This window comes from Camarhynchus parvulus, chromosome 1A (assembly GCF_901933205.1).
Source record: "Camarhynchus parvulus chromosome 1A, STF_HiC, whole genome shotgun sequence".
NCBI lineage: Eukaryota > Metazoa > Chordata > Aves > Passeriformes > Thraupidae > Camarhynchus > Camarhynchus parvulus.
This window is the reverse complement of record NC_044586.1, coordinates 16126981-16152319: the sequence shown is the minus strand read 5'-3', so window position 1 is coordinate 16152319 and position 25339 is coordinate 16126981. Positions and strand designations below refer to the sequence as shown.

General features: G+C 40.6%; 1 protein-coding gene across 5 annotated transcripts in view; it reads right to left on the bottom strand.

Annotated features, from left to right (window-relative positions):
• The window catches only part of LOC115909770 (fatty acyl-CoA reductase 1-like), a 132222-nt gene that overhangs the window by 52143 nt on the left and 54740 nt on the right, over positions 1–25339 (bottom strand). For all 5 annotated transcript variants that reach the window (XM_030959331.1, XM_030959333.1, XM_030959332.1 and 2 more), the window contains one exon: positions 19028–19253. In XM_030959331.1, coding sequence (XP_030815191.1) covers positions 19028–19216 — 189 coding nt within the window. In that variant the 5' untranslated portion in view covers positions 19217–19253. The remainder of the gene's footprint in view (positions 1–19027; positions 19254–25339) is intronic.

The following is a 25339-nucleotide window of genomic DNA, read 5'->3' as shown; positions in this document are numbered from 1 at the left end:
CTTTATAGTTGTGTGTGCTTCTAGCTTAGTTATCATTTAATTGCTGAACTGGTCTCTTCGCAGTGTACGGGTTAATTTAACATCATCATGCTCTCTTAATTTAGGTTATGTCTTAAGCCTGGACCCTGAAGGGCAGAGCCAGGCTCATAAATTAACCTACGGCTATCTGCTTTGTCTCACCAGCCTGAAAGACCAGCTCTATCCTTCAATCAACAGGGACAGCCTTCAGCCCACCTCCAGATGGATGCTTAGCCTCACACCCAGCCAATCTCAGTCTTCATCCTCCCACCAAATCACACCTGTAATTCCAAAGCACTTGTAACAGAATGAAAAAATACTAATCTCGGTGTTCTCAAAATTTTTGTGCTCAGCTCATGACATTTCTGCTTCTCACACTGTACAGGAAAATAACAAGCCCACTGGTGTGTTTTGATTGAGGAGAGATTCTGGAATTGTTTTGCGGTGTCATCCCTGAGGGAACCATGACAGCATGAACACACCTTCACTGCTGAAGTCATAATTGTGATGGGGCGACTCTTGTACTCCACTGGCCCTCCACCTTCCTCTGTGCTTTTTTTTTTTGCAGAACCCATTCTTGGTGTTGCCATATCACTGAATCTCCATCTCTCTGGGACCCTTTGTACCACCCACAAGTCAGTATCTCCTGAGCAGCAGTATGTGGTGCCCAAGCAAGAAAGGAGAAATACTGCTGTGCTGCAGCTGCAGCAAATGACTTCTGAAGTGGCATGTGCCCCAGTGGTGAATGCGTGTTTTGTATTCTCCAGCACTATCTGAGTTAACGGCCAAGTATCTCACAAACTGAGTGCTCTAACTGCACAGATAGGCTGATTTCAGACTCATTTTCACAGCAAATTGGTTTTGAGTCAGCAGGTCAGCAGAACTATGACAAAAGGACACAGAAAATTCTATTCCATGCCATTTTCCTTACGTAGAACATTTTATGGCAACTCACCCCTTTCAAATGAAAGACATTCAGTTTTGGCATCTTCTCTTCGGGGATAATAGCACAGCTATTATCTCCACATCATTTGCCCAATTCATCACTCGGAGCATTCCAATTTTGTCTAATTCAGAGAGAGTAAAAATGTACTAAACCAAGAATATCTTCTTCCCTTTTACACTGGAAGAGATAACTCTCTCAAACACTGTGTTTCCTTCCCTCCCACATGCCTAAAAGCATCTCTTGAAAAGGCTCAATTTATATAATAATATCTGATCATCACTCTCTGAACCAAGAAAAATAACAATATACAACACTGACAATGCTGGAGCCATCTGTATCCCATGGGGTATGAACATCAGTGATGTGCCACCATAAAAACAGCAGCTCAGGAGATCATCTCCAAGATTAAAGCCCAATTCCAGAAGAATGCCAATCTGTGTTCAGCATTGCAGCCATGGAAATCTGCATTTCCCTGCATGCTGCTCAAAAGACCTTGCAAGTTTAGCTATGATTTTACCAGGACAGATTCAATTTCTGAAACATGATTGCTGGCTGTTTTGTACTTAACGATAGCCCTTAGCCCTGTAGTTTGATATCAGTTATTGTAGCTAAGAATGGTTTAGAGCATGTACAGTCATTTATTTTAAAAATTGACATTTTTACTGTAATGCCAAAGGGAAGGAGAATTTAAGTCTCAGACTGCTTAGCACTACTTCTATTAAACCCAAGTGAAACTCTGTCTTGTCTGCTACATTTTTAGTAGCAGCAGCAGAATATCCTGGACTACTGGTTAACATAAGAGGTTGGGAACTCTCTCCTACACTGCAGTCAGCCCTAAACTGAAAAGTTTGCCATAGATATGGACTTCTAAATAATTTCCTCTGAGCTGTGCTGGGTCTGCAGGCCTAACAGACCTAAAATTGCATTTCAATCAATGTAGCAACCAAAGAAGTCCTGAAAAAATACTGCCATATAAGAAAGGGCCACTCCATTGAACTACTTTAAGATGTCACGCTGATAAAATTGAGATGCTAACTCCTAGCTGGTGGGATTGTTAAACACCCTGAAAATGAAACATCAGCATATCAAATGGCCGACAAGGAGTTCTTAAGAGATTACTCACGACTGAGCAGTAGCCCACAGTCCTGGGTACTTCTTTTGAAGAGGAAAACCTGTTTCATGGGGAGAGACTTTAATCCACACACTCAGACGTTGTTTGGATTGGTGATGAAAGTCATATTTTTTAAACCATGACCTTTAAGGGATAAGTGTGTTTTTATCAACATTAGTGGACTGAAATGAGCTTAAGTGAAGAATTTATCCAGCTGTACATATTGGTGGGTCTTCCATCCTTAATGGTTTCCACCTTCAAGCAGGCAGACACAAATGTGCGGATGCAAAGTTTCTGCTAGTGCAGAATTATTTTTTTTCATTCTGAGTTTTGAGTGTCTGGTTTTCTGGCCTCTTGTGCTCAATTACAAATACATTAAGATTTGAAAAAGAAACAGCTTAGAGAATCCCTTCTATAAGGGAGCTTTTAAAAAGCAATTTCTTTATCAGGGAGAAATACCGCTGTCAAGCATACAACAGGCAGCCTTCCTTCATCATTCATTTTTGCGCTTGTATTATGGTCATTTTTCCTATTTCTGTTCATCAGGAAATCAGCTTGATAGATTAATTCTTTTTTGAGAGTCGGTCTTAGTCACTAGAGTCTGTTCACCAAGAACCATCTGTTCCCCAAGATCTCCCTCCCACACACCATGGCAGAATTACGCCTACAACCAGTTTCTTCTGTTAGGAAAGAAATGACTGTAACAAGCTGGCTGACATGAGTCCCCAGGGAGACAACACATGAACCCGTAACTTTGTTCACTATTATTATAAAACAATATCCATTGCTCAAGGACTGACTCTGGAAGACAAGTGAACCTGTGAAACCCACTTCCTCCCACTCTCTTGCTACAATACCAAAAGGTTAAGACCTGTCCAAGAAGTGGGAATGGGGAAAGACTGGATCATGTTGTGGCAGCCCTTCTTCCCCTCCCACAGCCTGGACTCTGATTTCATGGAGTATACTGGTGTGGGAGTTAGGGGTGATGCTCCTCAAATTCTTTCCTCTGCCTCCAGCTTTTTCACAATTATGCAGATGTCTCCTAACATTTCTGACTCTGACTCATCCCATCTACCTTACCTAAGTAGGTGACTGGGAGAGTTTAATCAGATTAAACTGAACTAGCTAACACATCTATTATGAAGGTATCACCTCACATCAAATCCATGACATCTGCCAAATAACAGCAATGAAGTAGGAGCCCCATCCTAAGTGCAGGACACAGACAGGCAGAAGCTAAACTGTAGCCTGTGCCAGGCATTCCAAGACCAGGACCAAGTGCACCCTTGGGTAGCTGTCACCTTCGCTTCTGTCACTTGAATTGCCAAATTGCAGTGGAGGAGAGAGCGAGTAAATGCATGCCTTGCCTTCCACAGGAAAGACTCTCTCCTGGGAAGGACTGAGAAAGGGAATTGCTGGTTTCAGGTTAAAGACAGCACTTCTCTTCCCTCTCACCTATACAACATTTTCCTTCAGTCCCTAAAGTGACCTGCTGAACTGACTCCCTGGAGGTGTGCTGCTGGCCTCAGAGAAAATCTCATCTCTTTTAACAAAACACTGATCTTTTCAGAACAGAAATGTCATTCCTTGCCACTTCCTCTTTTCACTGCTGCAGCTCAGAAGTCCTGGCACCTTCCCAGTTCATGGGCTTTGCCGTGCCTTTGGAGCTGGAATCCATCTATCCTTGCTGGCAGAATAAAAACTAATGAAAAGAAGGGAAAAGGACTGATGAGTTAATTAGATGCAGCTCCTGGGAGCACAAACGCAGGCGTAGGCAGAGAAATTATCCAGGCGCACAAGAACTATCACACAGGAGCAAAGCAAAGATATATTTGATTTGAGCCACCATCTGACAAGAGCTACATAAAATGTTTTGAAGAAAGATGTAATTCAGCAAATTACATCCACTCAGTCAGGTCTCATCGTGGTTTATAGAAGGAAGGGAGTGGTTTAAGTGTTTAATTTACAACATTACCACATATATATATATATAAAATGTGTATTTTTAGCCATACAAATGTTGAGTACAGCTTAAAGCCTCGTTTCATTGACTAAACATCATACATAATTAATTTAAAAATCTAGCTATTATTTAGTAAAATACTCTTTCCTTCTTCAGTGCTGAATTATTTTCACTGAACGGTTGCCTTTCCTGGACACTGAGCTTATCTTACTTTGGGTTTATTTATTTTCAGCACAGGTGTCTATCACCACTCTGGTTTCATGTTCTGCTGATGCCAGGGATTTGAATATCTATTAGTACCTGAATCTGCAGACAAGAACAGAAAGCTGACTGCTTTCCTAGAGAGCACCTGCACTCCAAGGAACTCACTGCTTCCATGGGTACACACGAAAAGCAAACTGAAAAAGGATGGTCTCAAAGTTGTATCAAGTGACCAGGGAATGACACTGATTAAATGTCCCTCAACCTCCAGATTAGATATTAGGCATAAGGGAGAGAAGGGTAATTAAAGGTCTCCAGACATGTATTTTGGATTTCAAACAGGTTTTTTAATCAAATATTCCATTAATACCTATCACATAGTCTTCTTCATCAGTAAGTTCTTTATAAAGAAGAGCCACATAATTTTTCACAGGAAGAAAGAGACACAAAGATTTGAAGTGACTTACCACAAGGCCACGCAAGTGGAAGAAGAACCTAGCTATTTTAAAGCCCTTTAGGAGGCAATATGCCTTCCTTAACCAAGTGCTTCTCTCCTGAGAGCTGCCTTTTGAGGGTCAAATTAACATCAAAATTTTGGCACTAACTCAAAGCCTGATCCATGCTTAAAAAAAACCCATAAACACATGTTTAGGCTTGGGAATATTATCTCTCTGTAACTGGACAATAAGAAATTTTGTGTAAGAAGGCCAAGATTCATTGGGATGAATAGTAGAAAACTTGGGTAACAGGCTTGTGGAAAAATCTTCTCTTTTTAGCAGGTTCCATGTGGCCTCCTCTGACATTTTTTATTGCTTTTCAATCCTGTGAGAGAGCACAGGCCTCCAGGGAGAAGCACATGGGTGTGGCAGAGCCCCAGAGAGTACCCACCAGCCCTGGGAAAAGATGAAGTTAACTGGAGAATGGTTCTTGCCTCCAAGCAGGCTGGGAACACCACTCTTTGCAGCTCCAAGCTAGCTAAGAAAGGACACAAATAACTGCTTTGCTCTCCATGCCTTTCCAACCCACCATAAGCTGCTTTGGACCAGTTCTAATCAGGAGCTAACATTTATCTGGAGTAAACTGCCCAGAGGTAGCAATCCTGATGTGTCCATGGAGTTAACATGGATAGGAAACACAGAATTCGCTGTTTGGTGATCTGGAGATTTCATCTAAACCAAAGGAAAGCATGAAACCCTGTCCTCAGAGTGTCACCATGATATTTTCTGAAAAACTCCTTCGGCAGGATTTTTCTCCTGAGAAGCTGAGAAGCCTCAGAAAAGAAATGTAAACAATAATTATCTGATTGACTGGAATGTGATTTGGAGAACTGCTTACCCAGCATGTGAATTGTTTTTAATTAATGACCAATCCCAGTTCAGCTGTGTTGGGACTCTGGTCAGTCACAGGTTTTTACTATTCATTCTTGTTTTAGCCTTCTGATGTCTTCTCTCACTTTCTTTAGTATAGTTTTAGTATGTAATTTTCTTTTAATATAATATAATACCATAATATAATAAATCAGCCTTCTGAGAACTTGGAGTCAATTCTCATCTCTCTCCTCGTCCTGGGGACCCTCACAACATCAGAGGACACATCTGAGAGGGACCAAGGAATGATGTGTGACCAAAGCAGACACTGGTAAATGGAAAAAATTGATGGGTAGTGACTAAGTAGAAAATCAAAGTAATCTTCTTTGCAATAAACAGATGAGCACAGAGGAAACTGTATCAACTCTTGTTTGACGCAGCACAGACCACAAATCAGGGCTGGAATGGTACATGAAAAACAGTCACGATCTCAAAAGCACCTATTCCAGAGCTTTTCATAGAGTCCACTTTGTGCAGATGGATGGGTATCACACAATTGGATGAAGTTAAATGTATACCACCACTATAAACAGCAGCAAGGAGTGATGCCTCTGGATTGCTGGTGCTTGATTTTCCATGTCCACTTCAGCACGAGGATAATTTTTATGACAGACACAAGCAAGGCTTCAGTTTAGCCACATCTTTGGGCCTCTAGCACAAAAATGTTTGGTCTTACAACAGTTGTTCAGTCATCCCCTGCTCTTATTCCAAATAAGCAATCCATCACATTCTCTAAAATCTGGATCCTCCCAGGAAAATTAACATTACATTTTATTTTGACAAATTACATACCAGTGCATTTCTTCTGCAACTGATTCTATCCAGCACAACTTCATTGTAATGAACACAGCCCAGCAGAGGCAGAACAGTAAAAGCCAAGAGATGTATAAAAAGACTAGGAAAGCTATCAGCACTCAGGAGTTCAGAGATCCAGATCCTGTTTCCCTTCTCTAGCTTCCTAAGTTAGATATGACTTCTGACAGTACTGCCAGTTACCAGCAGAGCCTGTGGCATAAAGAATGCACTACAACCTGGAGACTTTTTTCCTTTTTTAAGGTACTCAACAGCATAAATTCCCAGACAAATTCTCAGGGAATTCTGCTTAAAAGAGACCTCCAGGCAAAGCATGAACTATTAAACCCTTGCATTCTGAATGTCCAGCCAGGTTTCTTTTCCCCACCTTGACTGTAACATCCTTATCTGCATGCTGGCAATCTGATGGAGACAATGATGAAAGCTTTGCCATTGCCCAGGTAAATGATGCCCATGGCTTTCCCTACATCACAGACACAGATTCAGTCATTTTATCCCAGGACCCGATTGGTCCAGCTAAGTGTACCAAAGGTAAGTCAGATATGACACAGATTCAGTCATTTTATCCCAGGACCCGATTGGTCCAGCTAAGTGTACCAAAGGTAAGTCATAAAATCATTGAGGGTTTAGGTTGGAATTGACTTTAAAGATCAGGGATCCAAGGGCAACCATAGCTTTTCTGAACTTCCTGCGCTGGGGCCTCACTACCCTAAAAGGGAAGAATTTCTTTCCAATATCCAATCTAAATTTATTCTGTTTCAGTCTGAAACCATTCCCCCTTGTCCTGTCACTCTAGGCCGTTGTCAATAGAGTCTCTCCAACTTTCTTGCAGGCTCCCTTCAGGTACTGGAAGGCTGCAACTAGATCACCTCTTTTCCAAATCCATGCTGACCTTCAAGTCACCTCCTTTTCCTTCATGTACCCAGAAAGGCGTGAAGAAAATTCACACCATGATTTCCTTTTTCAGGGACAGGAGTGAAATTGCCTGGTCTGCAGCTGCCTGAATTGACCCTCTTGCCCCTTCTGACAAAAGGTGAAGCATTTGTCCTTTTTTTCAGCCATTAGTGTTCTCTAGAATATAGAAATACTGAAGGCTTCTGAAATAAATGGGATCTTCATGCTCTCTTTAGCCCCCTGGCAAAGAAACTGGCTGCAAAACATACTCACACACAGAGTTCTCATCAAGTCAGCTTCCTGGAGATCAAAGCAAGGACAGCAGCTTGGGAACTGCCCACATCCAACTGGGAGTCAACCATCAGGGAGACAGCATGCCTCTAGGCACGGATACAGCACAGTAAGGAGCACATCAGCTTTCTGAAGAGGTTATTGCCTTTCTGCAAGCAACCTCCCCAAGAAGAAATCTAGCCATTAAATTGTTTTTCCCTCCTCCACCATTTAGAATTTTGTCACACTTTGTATGGAAATGCCCTTCCCAGTGCTGAAATTATCTGAAGGTGTATATTTCAGGTGCTTAATTCCTTGGGTGTGGGCACACATACAATGCTAGAAGGGCACAGTTGTATTCACCTGGTCTTCCGAAATGTGAGCTTATCACTTGAGGAATGATAAGCCCTTTTCTTACCCTCCTGCGTCCCTATTGTTGCATTCTCACAGCCTGCTTTATACCTGAACATCTTGGATAATGAGTGAGGTACTTCTAAAAAAGGTTTAAAGAGGTCAGACTGAGAGTTGTTACAGAAAGTATCATGAAACTTTTGAGTGGAGGTGTAATTACCCATACTTACAATGTGTGTATGTGTGTGTCTTAGCAGATTTTGATACATCTTTAATAAATAAAATACTAACATAAACTTCAGACAAGTACAGAGCTGTCTGGACACCCTAATTTTTCAAGATGCATTCACTAAAAAAAAGAGAATCCAAATAACTTATTCTTGCCTCATCCAAAGGGGAAATTTTCAATGTCGTGGAAAAAAACTGGCCACTGACTAGAAATTTTTACTGTAATTTAGTAAAAATTTAGTTCTAGTTCTGCAATTATAAAAATAAAAAACTGAAGTAGTTGAAAAAGTCAATTGTTACTTTGGAAGAGTATTTTGGGGTTAGGGGATTTCTTTCCCCTCTTTTTAGGGCCTTGGGGTTAGAGCTCTACCAAAGCAGTCAAGGTAATTCAAGAAAAAAGTCCATTTTGCTTGTCCTTACCCATATTTTCTTTGCCAAAAAAAACATATGGGAGACATTCTTTTCCCCTCCCAACTAGGAAGGTACTGACTGTTCATTGTAAACACTTTATTATATAGATGAAGTACTCATAGTATTATACACAACTGTAATCCCAGTAATGCCCATCTTGGATCCGGGTTCCTGTTTTGCTGAGCTCAGCAGTAAATTCAAGGTTTGAAAACAGATTTTAGTGTTTGGCAGATACAAAACCAAAATAAGAGACCCTTGTTCCTAAACTAAGCTATGAAATCCCACTTTTAGGATGAGATGGCAACACAAGGAGACAACTTGCAGAATAGACAAGAAAGATGATGTCTTGGTTTGGAAAGACAGGAGTCTGCTAAGGAAGGCAGGAGCCTCCCCTGAAATTGAGAATGTAAACCCTCCCCACCCCTCCGAATTGCTACAATTTTAAATTAAGGGGCTCTCAGGCAAAGATATGGGAGCAGGCAATAACAGTTCTTTAATAGGGAAGAAATAAAAAGAATAAAATAAACAATACAGTCCACTGGAACAACACTGACAGAGTCAGAACCCAACCTGACACCCTGCTGGTCAGGGTGCTGGTGGCAGTCCGATTGAAAATGTGGCTGCAGTCCTCTGAAGTATCAGGTGTGGTTCTGTTGGAGCAAGGGGGTTCTGTAGAGAAGGATGTAGTCTTCCTCTGAAGATCCAGGAGGAAAAGGTAGCTGCTGTTCCTCTGGGGAATCTCGTGGAGAAAAAAAAAACTGAAACTGCAATTTCAGAATCTTGGAGTATATGGGGTAGCAGTGCTTGGCTCCTCCCTCTGGGCGGAGCATCTCACAATGGGATGTTATAGTTCTTATCAGTCATGCACTGATATTCAATAGTCTGTTATCAGCAGAGGTCCCCTCCCGAGGAAGGTGTGAATGTGGTCATTCAAAGAGAGAGATAAGGCAAACTGCTCACTTGACAAGGTAATCAGCCATACAGATGGTAATGGAAAACATCTTGCATGCAATCTTCAACAGATGAGATGACACAAAATAATGGAGATCAAAAGTACACACACAGTTAGTTAGTTAGTATCAAAGGTTTGTTTGGTTTTTAAACAAGCCACAAGTCAGTGCTTGTTTTTGTTACTCATATTTGCTATTTCTACTGCAGCAGTGCCCAGAAGTCCCATCCAGACATCCCACGCTCAGTCCCTGCTTTTAAATCTTGATGCAATCAGATACTATCTCAAAGCTTCATGTATGAGGAGATCACTCTAAGTTTTCTCTCTCATCTAAATCATATAATAATAAGCCATAACACTTGGCAAAACTCATCCAATTCAGATCGTAATAACATAAGGCAAGTTTCTGTTAACTCTTCAGCGGCACCCACTTCAACACAATCTCCTTGAATTTAGGATAAGCACAAGAATGATGCACCACTGAAGACACACCGACCTTCTTCAAAGAAATTAAGTGAAAGCTTATAGTAACTGAGCATATATAGGGTCAAAAACCAGTCTAGTGATAATTTTCAACAGAGCGAATAAAGCATGCCTTGATTTTAAAAATATTTAGCTAGACTAGCAACCCTTTCCCTTCACCAACTCAAAATCAAACATAGCTCAGGCCAGAACAACAGGCTCTGGACAACCACCTCCACAGTCCAGAGTGCAGCAGTGAATCATACCTGTTCCCAGAATTAATAGGGTTTCCCTCTGCAGAGTCAGACCAGCTCATTCTGGGAGTCTGCCTGCTGTCAGTTTGTGCTGTTCACAGTCACACCATCATTCACATTTAACTACGAATGGAAGAGCTGTTTTGTTTCAAGAAGCAAAATTAATTTATAACACTAACAATACTCTCACTCTCAGCTCCCTTAAAAGAAAACAAAAGGCCTAATACACACCCCCAGAAAATTACCAAAGCCCAATTTTCAGGCTTGAGTTCCTTGGCACAATTCAGACATTTTGATTTATGTATGTAATATTATGATGCAAGTCAGAACCTCACAGTTTTTTAAAACAATCTCCCTAATATATTTGGCAGTTCTTATGGCTCTGGTAAATGTAATAAAAACAGCAGGTTGGATTTGTCAGAGTAAACTGCAGTCAAGGGTGACCTCCAGACAACTTTTAAGCTGTGTGATCCTCCAGAAAATAGATTTTAGCATCAATTGTGGGACACCCAGAAGATCAAAAGCTCTGAATTTTGAGTATTAAGATGCACCCCTGTGTCGCAAGCAAGAGCTCTCTCAGAGGCTCAAAGGATCAGAGTACTCCCCCCACTTCTCCCCAGTATTTCAACAACTTTTGTTTATCTGTGTCCTAGCCAAGGATTAGGTTTTGAAAGGGAAGTAAAAACAGAAGTTTAAAGATTCTGCCCCACTATCTTTAGGATTTCTTCTTAAACTGCTGTGTTTTGTTGACAACAAAATTTATTTATTTCTTTTCAGGGTGTCTCACTCAACCCACTACACAGGGTCTTCTGACAAAACTGATCCTTAGGTTTCATTATTCAGCCACGGTCTGCTGCTACGGAAGAAAAAAATACTGGTAAGGAAGGCCAGAGTTCAATTTAGGAAAACAGAATAGCTTTCTTTAAGAAAAAAATGGAAGAAACAGCTGAGGATAGAATGGAATAAAATCAGACACAAAGGATAAAATTTAAGTTCATTTGAGTTAACTTTACATTGTGTTGAATGACCAAATAGCCCATTCTGCTCTTTGGGTGCTGACTGATGGCTCCATTGCCAACCCACTGCAGAAAGAGATGAGCCTGTGTTCTAAGCTATGATTTTCAGGCCCTCAGAGCGTGTCTGAGGTCAGATGTCCTCATTCAGCCCCTATTCCAAGCAGAGAACCCACGCCCACAGATGAGCTGCGGTACACGAGCAGATCTGCTTGGTGTCCACAGCGGTTCTGAAGTGCAACAGTCCAAAAAGGAATTGTGCCAACTCGCACACATCAAGAGCCAAGTCCCAGGCTCCAGCAAAATGACAAATGTTTAAAAATATGTTTGCTGAAGGCCTTGCAGGTGAATGGGTCACTTGGCAAAACTGCGAACACAAGACATGCTGTGCAGCAGACTAAAAGCTCAGCTCTCCTGTGTGCCGGAACAAAACCAGGATCCAGGAGAAATTGGCAGCTTACAAAGGATGCCCAACAGGACCTCTCTAATGATGTTGCTCCATGGCCTTGCTGCCAGCAAAAGCTGCTGGGAAATCGCTCTTATTTCTGCTACTGATGTAAAACTCTCAAGCCTGCATAGAAGCACTTTTCTCTTCAATGCTCTTTGCTCTTTTCCCTTCCTCTTTGAAAATGCCAATCTGAACTCCTCCATGCCTGTCAGCACACTCCCCCACTTCCTTGACTTTTTCCTTTAGGATATGTAGACAGGAATGGTGGTGATGCTAGAAGTTGTCTCCTAGCGAGGAGACCTGGAAAGATTAAACTTTCCAGATGGAGAGATCGCCAACTGGCATAAAAGCAAATTTTGTGCATTAGAGAATCTAAAGCTTCCCTTTAGTCATACGAAAAAAATTCTAACATTAGGATACTATTTCCATCTCCAACTTGACACACAAGGCTGAGTTCAGAAGCAGTCACATGGGAAAAGAGGTGGATGAGAGCAGTATCAATACAGGCAGATGGTCAGCACTACCAATAAAACAATTACTTCTTGGGTTTAGTAGCTTGCAAATCCAGAAATTGTCTAGCTTGCTTATGCTCCAAAGCTAGAATCAGACGGTATTGGTTTCCCAGATTTAGAAGAGTGATGAACTGAATTTTCATCTCAGTACCAAACATTTTTCCCTGTGTTTAAGTTGCTATCATCCGAAGCTGAAATACTGGCAGGGAAATCAAACTCATACATGTAATTATCCAGAACAAAAAGAAAATCACCAGAATGCCACAGAATTAAAAGGATGGCTTGTAACTACTTATGTGGGCCCATCACCTCTTTGAAATCTACCTTTCAGGAGATATTCAACCAAGGCTAAATGAAGTTACCAAGAGAAATTCCACTGATTCCAAGAACTGGGCCTTGGCTGCAAACCAGAAAGTACTCAGGTAGAAATGCAAATTTCAAGAAATGTTATGAAGATCCTTTAAAGCTGTGACTCAACTACAATCTTAGTTTGCTAACTTCCTTATGAGAGTCCCTCCTTCTTCTGTATGACACCCTTGTACATTGAAGAAAAAATATTGTGAAGCTATAGGCTGTAAGTGTCTCAAAATATCACTGCTTATGGAGCACCTAAAATGCATTTCATTTGACAGATGGCAGCAAATGCAGCTTAACCGCAGCCTCTACGCTGTTACTGGCAGGAGAAAATCTTATTGTTGATTTTAATTGCATAATTCTCAAGATACTGCATGCTCATTTGCTTCAAGGGCTGAACTTTTATTTTGTCATTTATCAGCTGGTGGAATCTTCACTGCAGAATCTTCACTTACACACAAATCCCTTGGTATACCCACCACTAAATAAAACAAAAATGGCTAGCTTGAAAGACAGTGTCCTTATGCATATATGTGCATTTGTGTCTATATAAATCTGTATGTGTTAATTGGACTGCAGAGCACAATGCTTTTGTGCTGGCTGCATAAAAGCTTGTCCATAACATTCCTTGGACAAAATGAGGTCTCTGACCATAAGAGTTGTCAGACAGCAGCATACTGTTAACCACAGTATCTTTACAGATTTAGCAGAATAACTGAATATTAATATTTAAACATGTGCATGTCTCTTGTCAGATATCTTATGTGAAACTGAGAAAATTCACCTTTGTTTTCAGCTTTTTTTAAACTTTACTGCATGAGCAGCACATGCGTTAGCATACAGTTGGCTGTAGGGATTTTTCTGGAATGCTTCTATTTGAGGCTCTGTATTCTCTTCTGGAGGTATTGCTGTTTACATCACCATCTACTTGACATCACAAAGTGATTTTAAGGGGAAAAAACCCAGACAAACAAAAAAAACCTTCTGAAATCTGATTGATTTATCATGATGCCAGCCACAAAAAAGTTGCATGAAACCAAGAAGTAAAGACAAAAGTGAGGGGCAGGTTTTACAGATTGTTCTGCAGGTGGTGGGTATGTGTGTAGAATGACATGAAGACAGAAACCATTAACCTCCTGGCTGGTGCAGCTGAGCAAGTAGGCACAGAGAAAGCTGAGGTGTACAAAATGATCTTGTTTTACCCTTCATACAAGGCACACACACATTGCGAGGATCAAGACTGCTGAGCTGGCAGCTGCTGCCGGGCAGGTGGCCCCTGGTTGATGTCGGACTACCCTGATTCATGCTGGGTTTCTACTTCCAGGGGAAGATGAGGAAACTGATGTGTCAGGTTTTGACACCAAAACTTTTTCCTTCACAGAATGATGAACACACTTGAAATGAACTGAGAAGCATTTTTGCTTTCAACAAATTACTAATTTCAGAGTAATCCACCTAATTTCTACAGTTTCATATCGTACTGTGCTCTTGTTTTTCATTTAGAATTGTATGTCATTTAAACATTCTTAATTACTTGGTGATTTACTGCGTACCTTTGTACAACTGGAGGAAACTGAAAACTGCAGTCTATTTTAAAAGAATTGACTTTACTACTGTGAATACCCCCAAGAGCAGAAGGACTGAAGACAGTTTGCAAAGATGGAGCCACTGTGACCTCTCCTTGACAGCAATAAAACAGGTTTGAATTCTGTACCATCTGGCAGAGCTTGTGACCTGGAGACAAATGGCATCCCCAAGGCTTCCCTGGGTTTCAGCAGCATTGTTTCTTTAAATAAAAGACAATGTACAACACCATTAGGTCATAATCTTTTCTAGAGCCTCCAGTACTGCAAATTCTGCTTTTAAGGGGCCAGATCAGCAGAACCATGCTGATAACACCACAGAACTGCATCTCTAAGTGACCAGAGACTGATGTTTCAGGGAGAGAGTCATGCAGGAGTACAAGGAGAACCTATGTAATATAAAGGGGACAGCTTCTTGCAGTCAGAGATGCCTTTGGGAAGGGTCTAGAGCACAAGTCTTATGAGGAGTGGCTTAGAGAGCTGGGGTTGTTTAGCCTGGAAAAAAGAAGGCTCAGGGGTACCTCATGGCTCTCTACATGGCTCTCTACCTGAAAGGAGGCTTTAACAAAGTAATGGCCAGTCTCTTCTCCCAGGTAACAAGTGATAGCATGAATGGTCTTGAGTTGTATCATGGAAGGGTTAAATTGGATATAAGGAAAAATATTTTCACCAAAGGGTTATCAAGCATTGAAATAGGCTGGGAGTGGTTGAGTCACCATTCCTGGAGGTATTTAAAAGATACGAAGATGTGATGCTTAAGAACATAGTTTAGTGGTGGACTTGGCAGTTCTGGGTTAACAGCTGGACTGATCATAGGAGTTTTTTTGCCAAGATAACTGATTCTATGGCTCTATGATTCTACAACTCATTTGTTCTTCAAACACTCAAAGATAAAAAAAAAATATTATTTTAGTTCTGGCCTTGAACACTTCAAGGGATAGGGCACGTACAGAATCAGAGAATCAGTTAGGTTGGAAAAGATCTCTGAGATCATTGAGTCCAGCCTATGACCTAACACCACCATGTTCCATCAACCTAAAAACTTCATTAACCCTGATCCAAGTACAAGCCACTCTATAGTGGTCACAGCAGATTTCAGGGATGCTCCAGATGGAGTGACACGGCACTGGTTTGCCATGGAGAGCCTTTACTGCTTATGGTGATGAGTGAGGGGGCTAAGTCATAGGAGGGAAAGATAAATCTCGAATGATTTGCTGAAATTTACAGGGTCTTGCTGGATATTTCCTGATAAACACAGCACACTTCATGAGGAAATACTGAAGAGACAAAGGCGTCTGACAGCATTGCCCATCCCAATGTGCAGCTCCAGGCAAAGTTTTGCAGGGAAGAGAAGGTCTGTCTGTAGCATCCACTTTAACTACAAGGGTTAACTGTGGTTGGACGACAGGAAAAAGCAGCAGCATTTTACAGTCACATCCAATTCCCCATTTTCAGCAGCCTCATTCACAGCCTCCCTGTTTGCTCTCTGAATTATCAGAGACATTAATAAGAGCCTTTTCCACTCTCCACTTTGTCTGATCTTTCTAATTAGGAATACTGAACATATATATATATATATAATATATATATATATATATATATATATATGTCTGAGAAAGAGCCTGGCAGCAGCAAGCAGACTTGGTTCACTGCATGCAGGGCATGGAAAATGTTCTGCTCTCCCAGGGTCAACAGGAAAGCTACAATCAGTAACTCAGCATTAGCGCACTAACTGCTCTCCAGGGAATCCAAGACAACCCCTTCAAGCATTCCTGCCTATTTCTGTGCACAGAGGGATCAGACAGCAAAAAATGCTCCTTGAAGCAATTCCCTACCTCCGATAAAGACATCTCTCCCATCAACTAACAATTATATAGCCCTGTCAATCTTTGCCTCATGATCCACATCTCTGGCCACATCCAGGCAGCAGCCCATACTAAAATCTGGGGCTTTTTGTGGAACAGCTGTGCTCTATGCAAGGCAGACGTGGCATTTCATTAAGGGCAGGGTAATAGCTTGATTCCCTTAGGGACCTGCCACTGGGAAACAGAACATCTCCTTTCATAAACAGGCAAGATCACCATGCTTGTTCTGGATTTGATGCTGAGATAACTGAGTATCTGTTCATTATACATTGAATATTAATGTACTAATGAACCCACATGTAAAACTAATTTTACTAAGGAAAGCAGCCTTATATTAAATTTCAATGCCTATTCAGCTACAGAATGCAGTCAAAGAATTCTGACTGATGCCGAAACTATTTTCTTAATTTTACTTTCCATGTTGGATTCAGAAGTTGAAAAATTCCAAGTACCCAACTGTTGAAAAGCCCAAACTAAGCTATTTTGCCTGATCATACTGTATCACCCTTTTGTAACCACAGCTGCTCTTCTATTTGACAGGAGTAATCTTCCAGCAGATTCACATGTGCACACTGTGAAGAAGACAGGACACAAATGTGACACTTCAGTATTCAAACCCCTGTAGATATAATGATAAAAGCCACACAAATTTCACAGAGATATTTGAAGAGGGATCAAAATTCTAGGCAAGATCTTTCAAAATATTTCTAAATACTACCAAAAATCAGGAGTCCCCAGAGGACCTTTCCTGAAGAACCTAAACATTATGCAACTAATTTTAACCAATCTGCTTCACTCTGATCTTACTTCAGCCCAAATATCCATTTTATCTCTTTGCTTAGAATATTTAGAAGTTGGCAACCTGTATTTCTCTGTTCCTTTGGTTCCTGGAATACTTACTTTCTGGATGTGCAAACAAGAAAATCCAGAGGCCAACACTAGGTCAAAGCTAAATGTAAAAGAAGGAGTTACTTGCAAAGTGAATGTATCATGGGACAGTAGAGAAGATTACACAGGGTAGGATATGAAAGAAGAAATAAAGTATGTTCTCCTAAACCCAGATACAAATACTATTCTGCATTAAATCAACAGTTTGTGGGGAAAAAGAGTAATTATTCACTAGAGTTTAGAAATTATAAAGGTACATGTAAATAACACACATAAATAAGAGAAAGGATTTTATTCTGAAGCTTCCTATGCTTACTCCAATATATCTCATCAGAGATCGTGATCAGAAATTTCAAATGCGAATGTTGTCTGAAGATTTGGAACAAAGTTTTGTTGCATTTTTATTTGTTATATACCTCAGGGATTTCCCAAACTGGCACATGCAAACCAGAACAGTAAATGAAAGGGCAGTCTCTAGATTGTGGTCAACTAGAAAAAGTCTGCAAAAATGTTAAGAATAATGTTTCCTGCCCTCCTTGTCTGTCATTAAATTAACATCTAGTGGAATTAACAGTTTCATTTTTAGAAAAAAAATCCTCCAAGGGTGTCAACATTTGTACATGACAAACACCTTTGAGGAGTAGGGTTTCTGCCTTAGGCAAGGATTTTTGAGTAGTTTTAAAATGATCAGCATCAGAAAGACAGCTTCTTCCTTAAGAGGACCTGGATGACTTGGGTAAGTTTTTTTTCTTCCCAAGGCTACAGAAGCCTAACTTAGAGCTCTGCCTTCTCCTTTTCTTAATTTGAAACACACTGGAGCAGGCTGCCAAAGGTTCAAGCAGAGGTTATCATGTCCTGTTTGCTGTTGGCAAGTCTAAAACTGCTGAAACATCCTAGGAAGAAAAATGGGTACATCTAATATAGCTGCAACAATAAAATAGCTACTAGGGAACCCCACCTAGAGCTAATAATACCTCCAAGTTGTGCTGCTCAACTGAAAAGATAAGCCAGCAGCATTTATACACCAGATGCAAACAGACCTTACAGAAGTCTTGATAAATACCTAGGTTTATCATTTCCTCAAGTGTTTTAAAACACAAAAGGGAAAACCACACCACACTTGGGATTGTTTCACATTATCCACTGTGATGAGAGCTAGGGGTGGACTTGGCAGTGTGAGGTTAAGGGTTGGACTTAAAGACTTTGAGGATCTTCTCCAACCTAAATCATTCTATGACAGACTTGCAAAAAGCAACTAATGTGACTCTTTCCTTTTATACTACTCACAAATTTTCCTGAATATGAAAACAATCTACCCTCTGTTAAAAACACACCAAAACCAAACCAACTCTGTTCTTGGACATACGTAAGATTTTCCTAGCTTAATGCCTCAAAACATTAGAAGGAAAAAAACATGTTTTCTGCCAGACCTACTTGTCTCAAAGTTACCTCTTTTACCTCTAACTTCTGCAGAAGGAGAAGGATTCTTCCAGTCAAGTCTTGCTCAAACTTTTAGACCAATACTCCATAAAGATATGTTAACAATTCTCAGGTTAATTCCTAGTAATTCCTTGCCTGCTAGGGCCAGATCTGTCCCTTCCTCTCATTTCACATCAGCTATGTACAAATTCTCACTAGCATTAAGCACGAGCTTGAACTCTGACATTTATCATAGTTGGAAGAGTCTGAGCAAGTTCACAACCTCACCACTGGCTTAAGATCCAGAGGATCTTGAGAGCCTCAGGCCAAGTCAGTGTCTCCTTACAAATGTTTACATTTAATACAGCAAAGGGCTTTGACACCCTTCTTGTCACTATAGATTTTTTCACTGGGATGGCAAGCTAAACAGGATCAAGACACACAGGTGGAGATCATGCAAAACTGGAAGTAAAAAGATTACATCATTACAGTGTAAAATGCTCTGGCACCCATCAAAATCAGACATATACAGGTTTGTTCATGTACAATTCTTTTTGCTGTTTGTTTTAGACACAGGAAAAATACACAGCTGTTACAGCATTTTGTCAGCATTTTGCTCCTCATGAACTGAGTAAAACAGAAGCCCTTTGCTTCACCCAGCTAAATGGATTTCAGATTAGATTCCAGAATAAACCATACAAACTTACCTTACATTTCAACATGTTGGCCACTCTCTCTTGCATTGACTGTCCAGCCTTTGGCCTGACAAGAATATAAACTGCTTTCACTTCAGGGCTGGAGCGCAGAAGTTTTTCCACCAGTACTTTGCCCATGAAACCTGTAGCTCCTGTGATAAGTACGGTCTTCCCATTGTAATAAGCTGAGACTGAAGACATGGTGCTTTCTTGTTCTGTCCCTTCCTGCAGCAGGTACCTGAGAAAATGCAGAAATAAAGCTTTAAAGGCTTTTGGGATAACCTTTTTAGTCACCTAGGTAAACTCAAATTGGTTCAGTCAATGGCAATTTTAAAAATAATTTTTTTAAAAAAGGCTTTATTGCGAAAATAAACTACAAAAATCTGAGAAGCTTAAAAAAATCAAGCTCAGCCTTATCCTCTACGTGACACCACAGCTGCACACAGAGGTCAAACACAGCTCGTGCTGTCCAAGGCTCCCAGCAGGAGATGCTCACTGCAGTGCTGAAGAGTGTTTATCTGCTACTGTGAAGTGGCAGCCATGAAGATATGCAGCTACTTCTACAAGACAAAGGAGAAAGAAATTTCCTCACAAAACTTGCTGTGTTTTCCACTTCAATTCCACTGTGCCTACGGCATTCCTTGTCAGCCATAACTCATCAACATGCTCAGACTTTTCCTGTTGCCTTGGCTTGGAATAACACCATGAAGAAAGCTCTTTCTCACAGAAGACAGTGCAGTGACACTGCTCTGCACAACTGCAATACCACGCGCAGGTTACAACCTTTCACAAGCTGTTATGGCCAGAATTCATCCCGGTTCACTCTAAGGAGTGTAGACACGATAGGCTTCCCTTTGGAGATTCACTGACACAGACCAGGTTCCCACATGATGTGTCCCGGTTAAATATTTTAATTAGATGCAATAGTTTCAGGCCTGAATGTTCCCAGCCATCGTGATTCAAACTCTTAAGTTGATTAAATGCAAACAAAGTTGGACTGAATCCTCTTAGAAAAGTCCTTCTTCCCCTATTAGCGTAACAGAAGCAAAACAACCATTTCTGAAGTGGGGCAGACCACAGCAAGCACAAAACACACACTGCAAGGAAAAGGCTCATGAAAAACACCAGTGACTGTTTTGAAAAAAGCCTACTGAATTTGAAATAAAAAGAAACAAGAATAGTAGAATGCTGCCAATCACGTATTCAAGAACCAGAACAGTGATCTTTAAGTATCCCAGAAAAATTCCTCCAGCAGAAACTTCAGAGACACAAACTAGGGAGTCAAGCCTAACAAAATACTACTTTTCTTTCCCACTGCTGCCTGGGACCACAGCACTCAGCATCAAAAAAATGAAAATCCCCAAATTTCTTCATCCATGACAAAACACCAGGTGTAGAATCCAGTTTAGAAAAGTGGGTCAAGAAGAATAACCTCTCAGGGACACTATTTTACAAACTAATAGCTGTGGGTATTCTGGCTCAGTGAATTTGGTTATTAGCCTACTTTCAGATGTTGCCAAGATTGTAACTTAGATGACTACAGAAGGCTCATCTAGGCCTATTAAAAACCTGTTCTTATGAAAGAGCCGGCCACTTGGGAAGTTAAATCAACAGGTTAAAACTATTGGATAATTAACTTATTTATAACAAAATGTCACGTCTCATTCCGATTCAGAAAAACTGACTCATACTGAAGACAGGAACTTGCAGAGCCAGGGAGCATGTGAAAAGTGTGTACGGCCAGAAGAAGGTTGTAGAAGTTTAGCCAGATGAAGGCAAAAGATCTCAGAAACTTGGCATGACACATGCCCTGCAACGTAGAAAAATGAAGGAGAGAAGTCCTTAGTCACTAGAGGCCATACCAATCCCAGTGAACAACAGGAAACAAAAAGATAAAATATAAGGACCACTTGCACCCACTGGATACTTGCTTTGAATTTGTATCCAGAGAATCATATCTGCACAAACAATGGTACAATTATAGAGTACTTAACACAAACTCCACAAACTTGGAGATTACCAGAAGAGTTACTCTCCTTCCCACACTTCAGAAGTAGAGAGCATTTCCAACCTGCATCACTAAGTACTGCTGCTTTGCCTTAAGAGTTGTAGACTACTGCACAAATAACTGTGAAAGGCTTCCATGTGTGGACATCAATTTATTATGTTGTTTCATTTGGGTTCCCTGCTTCAGTTATTTAAAAAAGGCTTCATTTGTCGTGGCCAGATGTTCAATTCCTGCTAGAATAGTAAAGTAAATAAATCACACTACTTTGAAGTGACCCTGTAATTAACCGTGCAGCCATGTTTCACTAAGCATTTCTGACAAGGACTACATGCACATAACTGACAGTTCTTCTCCATCTAGTATTAGACCATCTTGAATGTCTGAGTCCAAAAAAACCCAAAAATTTCATCTCCCAAGCCATTCTTGTATGATGAAAATGGAAGTACCAAACATAGCCACTGAAAAAACAAACTTTCAAGGCAATCTGCTGTTACTATTGATTACTGGCTTATCCTCCTAGGGTTAAAAGAAAAGGGAAAAAAAATCTCATCCTTTCTATTTTCCATAATAAAGCAGTCCAAGTTAGGCAGCCTAGAGTTAGTAGGGCAAATTTCAGAGTTGTATCCAGTTACTCAGCCTCATCCACAATAAAAAACCAAGAAGAATGAGATGGTGTTTGACTGTTATGGGAGCAGATTCATGTTTCTTCGCAGTACATTTATTTTTCTACTTCCTAAGTGAGCTTTAGAAGAAATTATAAAAATCTTGTATGTAGGAGCGACGGGGAGTAGGACGGTCGGGATGGACGGAGACGAGAGATCTCTGAAGCCAGGTCGTGGAACTTGTGGTTTACTGCAAAGGGCGTGGGTGCAGGGCCCTGCTGGGAGCTGCCAGCCGCAGCTCGGAGCAGGCCCGAGAGAAGAGGGGGGAAGAGAGGATGACAGGGTGAGAGCGTAAAAGCATAAGAGAGTAAAAGGGGTAAGAGCATAGAAAAGTAAGAGCTAAGAGGCAAGAGCTAAGAGAGCGAAGTTCCTGTTACAATACAATAAATCATCTTCTGTGTTGAATATTCTGATTCTCACTAACCAATCTAGTACAATATAGAAATCCTATAGCATTTCCATACCGCCTATAAGAATCACTACATTACCATACTGTGCTACATTTTAAACCCTAAAAACTACTCTTTGGCCCCTTTCTGCCAAGCTGGCAGGGTCTGCTCGGACCCTTGGACCTGACTGCAAGTAGAGGGTCTTGTTTCATCAAAAGGGTATTATCTCCAGTCAGCCACACCGTTGTTTTCCCGTTTGTCAGTAACTAAGGGATCTCAAAGGTTGCTTTCATTTTAATCTCGCTTATAGTTTCCATATTCTCAAAATCTTTTGCCAGGCAATCATATTTATAAGGCTTTCCTGTTTCATCTTCCCCAACACTTGTACCCATCTGATGCCATATTAATTATCAGGAAAGAAAATATGTGGATTTGTTTACCGCACACAAACAAATTCATGTTCTGAGATCATGACACAAAAGCCAGAATGCTGCAATTTGGTATGTTCAGACAGATCCCTGAATCTCCACTGGTCAAGCAAATTTAAAGAGGTTTTTATTACATTCCAGGTTCAAAGGCAGATTCGAGTTTTACTCAGGATTGCTAAGATATTTTCCTTTCAACCTCATCTTAAATTTTTTATTTTGTACAACTATTTTGGATTTTTTAATGTTTTTAAGAGTGTGATAGATTGTTTTCTGTTTTTATTGATTTTGCTTGGCCTTTGTAAAGAAAGTACTGAAAAACATATGGAGATTTTAAGGAACGAGAGGATTTCTGAGGTCAAAGGGTGTGACCCAAGTAAATCTGCTAACCTGACCCTTTGGAGGTCTACTTCAAACCAGGGAGAACTACATGCATACCTTTTTGGCTTTTTACACTCAAATTGTTTCCTGCAGAAGGTTATACTTGGCCTTTCATCTTAGGGAATAAATAGCTAATACTGAGTACTGACGATTTTCCAGTCAATTAAACTACAAGGCATTAAGTTACTGGTAGAACTACTTATGAACTCTGGTCAGAGTTGCAGAGACACGACCCTTAGTGAGGTAAAGAATGATAAAGACTATTTCATAGGCTGAGGTTCCTGCCTCTTCCAAATCTGACTGGAGGCGAGAAAGCCACTGAACTGTGGAGAAAAGCCCATGCAAGAGCTTCCTGAAGCCCAGTTCAAGTGAATATATACAGGCAACTCAAATGCTTTAGGCACTAATTGGGGCAGGAAAGTAATCTCTGATGCCACCTGAATTACAGAGTGCAGCATCTTTGCAGCAGCACGAATCTCTCTGATGCTGACTCATCTCCAGCCAGAGCAGGAAAAACCCACAAGCCAGGAATCCCACTGAGCACCTCTGCAGACAGAAGTACACAACCTGTTCTGAGGGTACTGCTGCCTCTCACAGTCTCCTCTGGATCAAACAGAAAGGACGAGCTACAGTGCTGTGTTACAAACAAAGCCACGATCTTGTACCAAAGGACAAGCAAAAGGAAAGGTGAGAATCCTAATCCTACCAACCTAATACTTCCCTCCTGCAGAAGACAACCCTCATATCCTCAGCTGAATAGCACATGAGAACTTCCCCCACTAAGAGCAGGCACAACTGAGCTGATATTTAATAGAACAACTACTCTATGTCCTCATCTGTCATGTATTTTGGTGATGCCAAATCTGCATCCAGATTGCAATGGTGTGATGCAGAGTCAGCTGCTACCAGACCCAGAGGGGTGGGAAGGGAAATGTGGACCTGAACCTCACTGAATTCTGCCACTGCCACCGCCCATGGCAGCCCCATGGCTGTAGGGGGTCAAGGAGGGACAGCAAAAGGGAGGATGAGCAATGGAGGAGGACTGGAAGAGGTGAATATTTCAGCATGGTTTGGATCACTGCCCTGTTCAATCAGGACAGCAGCCATGTCAGAAGCTTATCTGTTGAGATATTTGTCTTTTCAACTCAACTGCATAAAATGAAAAAAAAAAATAGTTTTGTGCAAGAGCAAAGGACCATATGCCTATAAATGTACATCCAGGTTCAAAAATGGTCTCTCTGACATCTCCTTGTACTTAGGCTAGTTTTGATGAGTTTTTTCTTGCACAGTTTTATGCAGGGATGTAATTTCCATAAAGAAGAGGATCAGCTTCTTTAGATGAGTCTTTCAAACATCATATTCAATGTAATGAACCGGCTTCAACCAAATTACACTTAATGACAAGCGACAGGTTTTGGAAAAAAGCTACAGTCAGCAAGAGACCTTTAAAACAAAATAATTTTTGGCCACTTTCTGTAAATAAATCTTTCATCTTGGGTGAAAATATCCAATCATACATAAGACAGTTTTCTTTAATCAGGATTCTAGAAGAGTTATGAACAACCTGGAACACACAGAGAAAGAAAAATTCCTGTTGCTTCAGAGAACTTGTATAGCTGAGGTCAGAAAAAGCAATATAAAGTGGTCACAGACTATTTCTGTCTCATCAATTTACTTCCTTAGTCTATTAATTATTTTATGAGTTTTAAATGGACTGAACACTGGGGATTATGAACAATACATCTTCATAAAATTATTTTCTCTTTTACATTTTGTCCCAGGATGTATTACAGAGACTCTCCAAAGTAGGCAAGTAATTATAATACATAAAAGCAATTATTTCCAATACGTGTTTTTTGCCTGAAAGCATTTATTGCTTTTTAATCATCATTAAATAAATACACACCATGCATGCTAGAAATAGTTGAAATAGTGACTTGTTTTACATCATACTGACTTAACTCCTGGCTCCTCAGTAACAGCAGGAGAAGGTCACTCTGCTCCTTTGATTTCATTTTCTGGGCCAAACTCAAGACCAGAGAAGTTCCAGTGCAATGACCAATGTTTCAACAAGGATTAACGTGAATTAACTTAGATTTGAGCCTTTGGATTTAAAATATTTCCTGCATTTTCAGTAAGAAGCAACAGCGAATCAGAGCAGAAAATGGCTGTAGTTCAACACTGCACACCATTTGAGACAACAGCGTTGCTGACACAAACAAGCAGAAAGTACCAGCAAGGTGGCACTGAAGTTACATAATGCATTTCCAAAGGTCTTTAGGCACAGAAAGATTTGTGTAGCCTATGAAGTCAGGGAGATTTTACTGGTGACAGAAAATGAAGCAAAGAGGATGATAAAATGGCCTTTCTACAGAAAAATTAAAAGTTCCTTACAGTTTGTTGAATTTCCACAATTATTTAACGTCACCTAACACCAACAACAAAGAAAAAACTCCTCT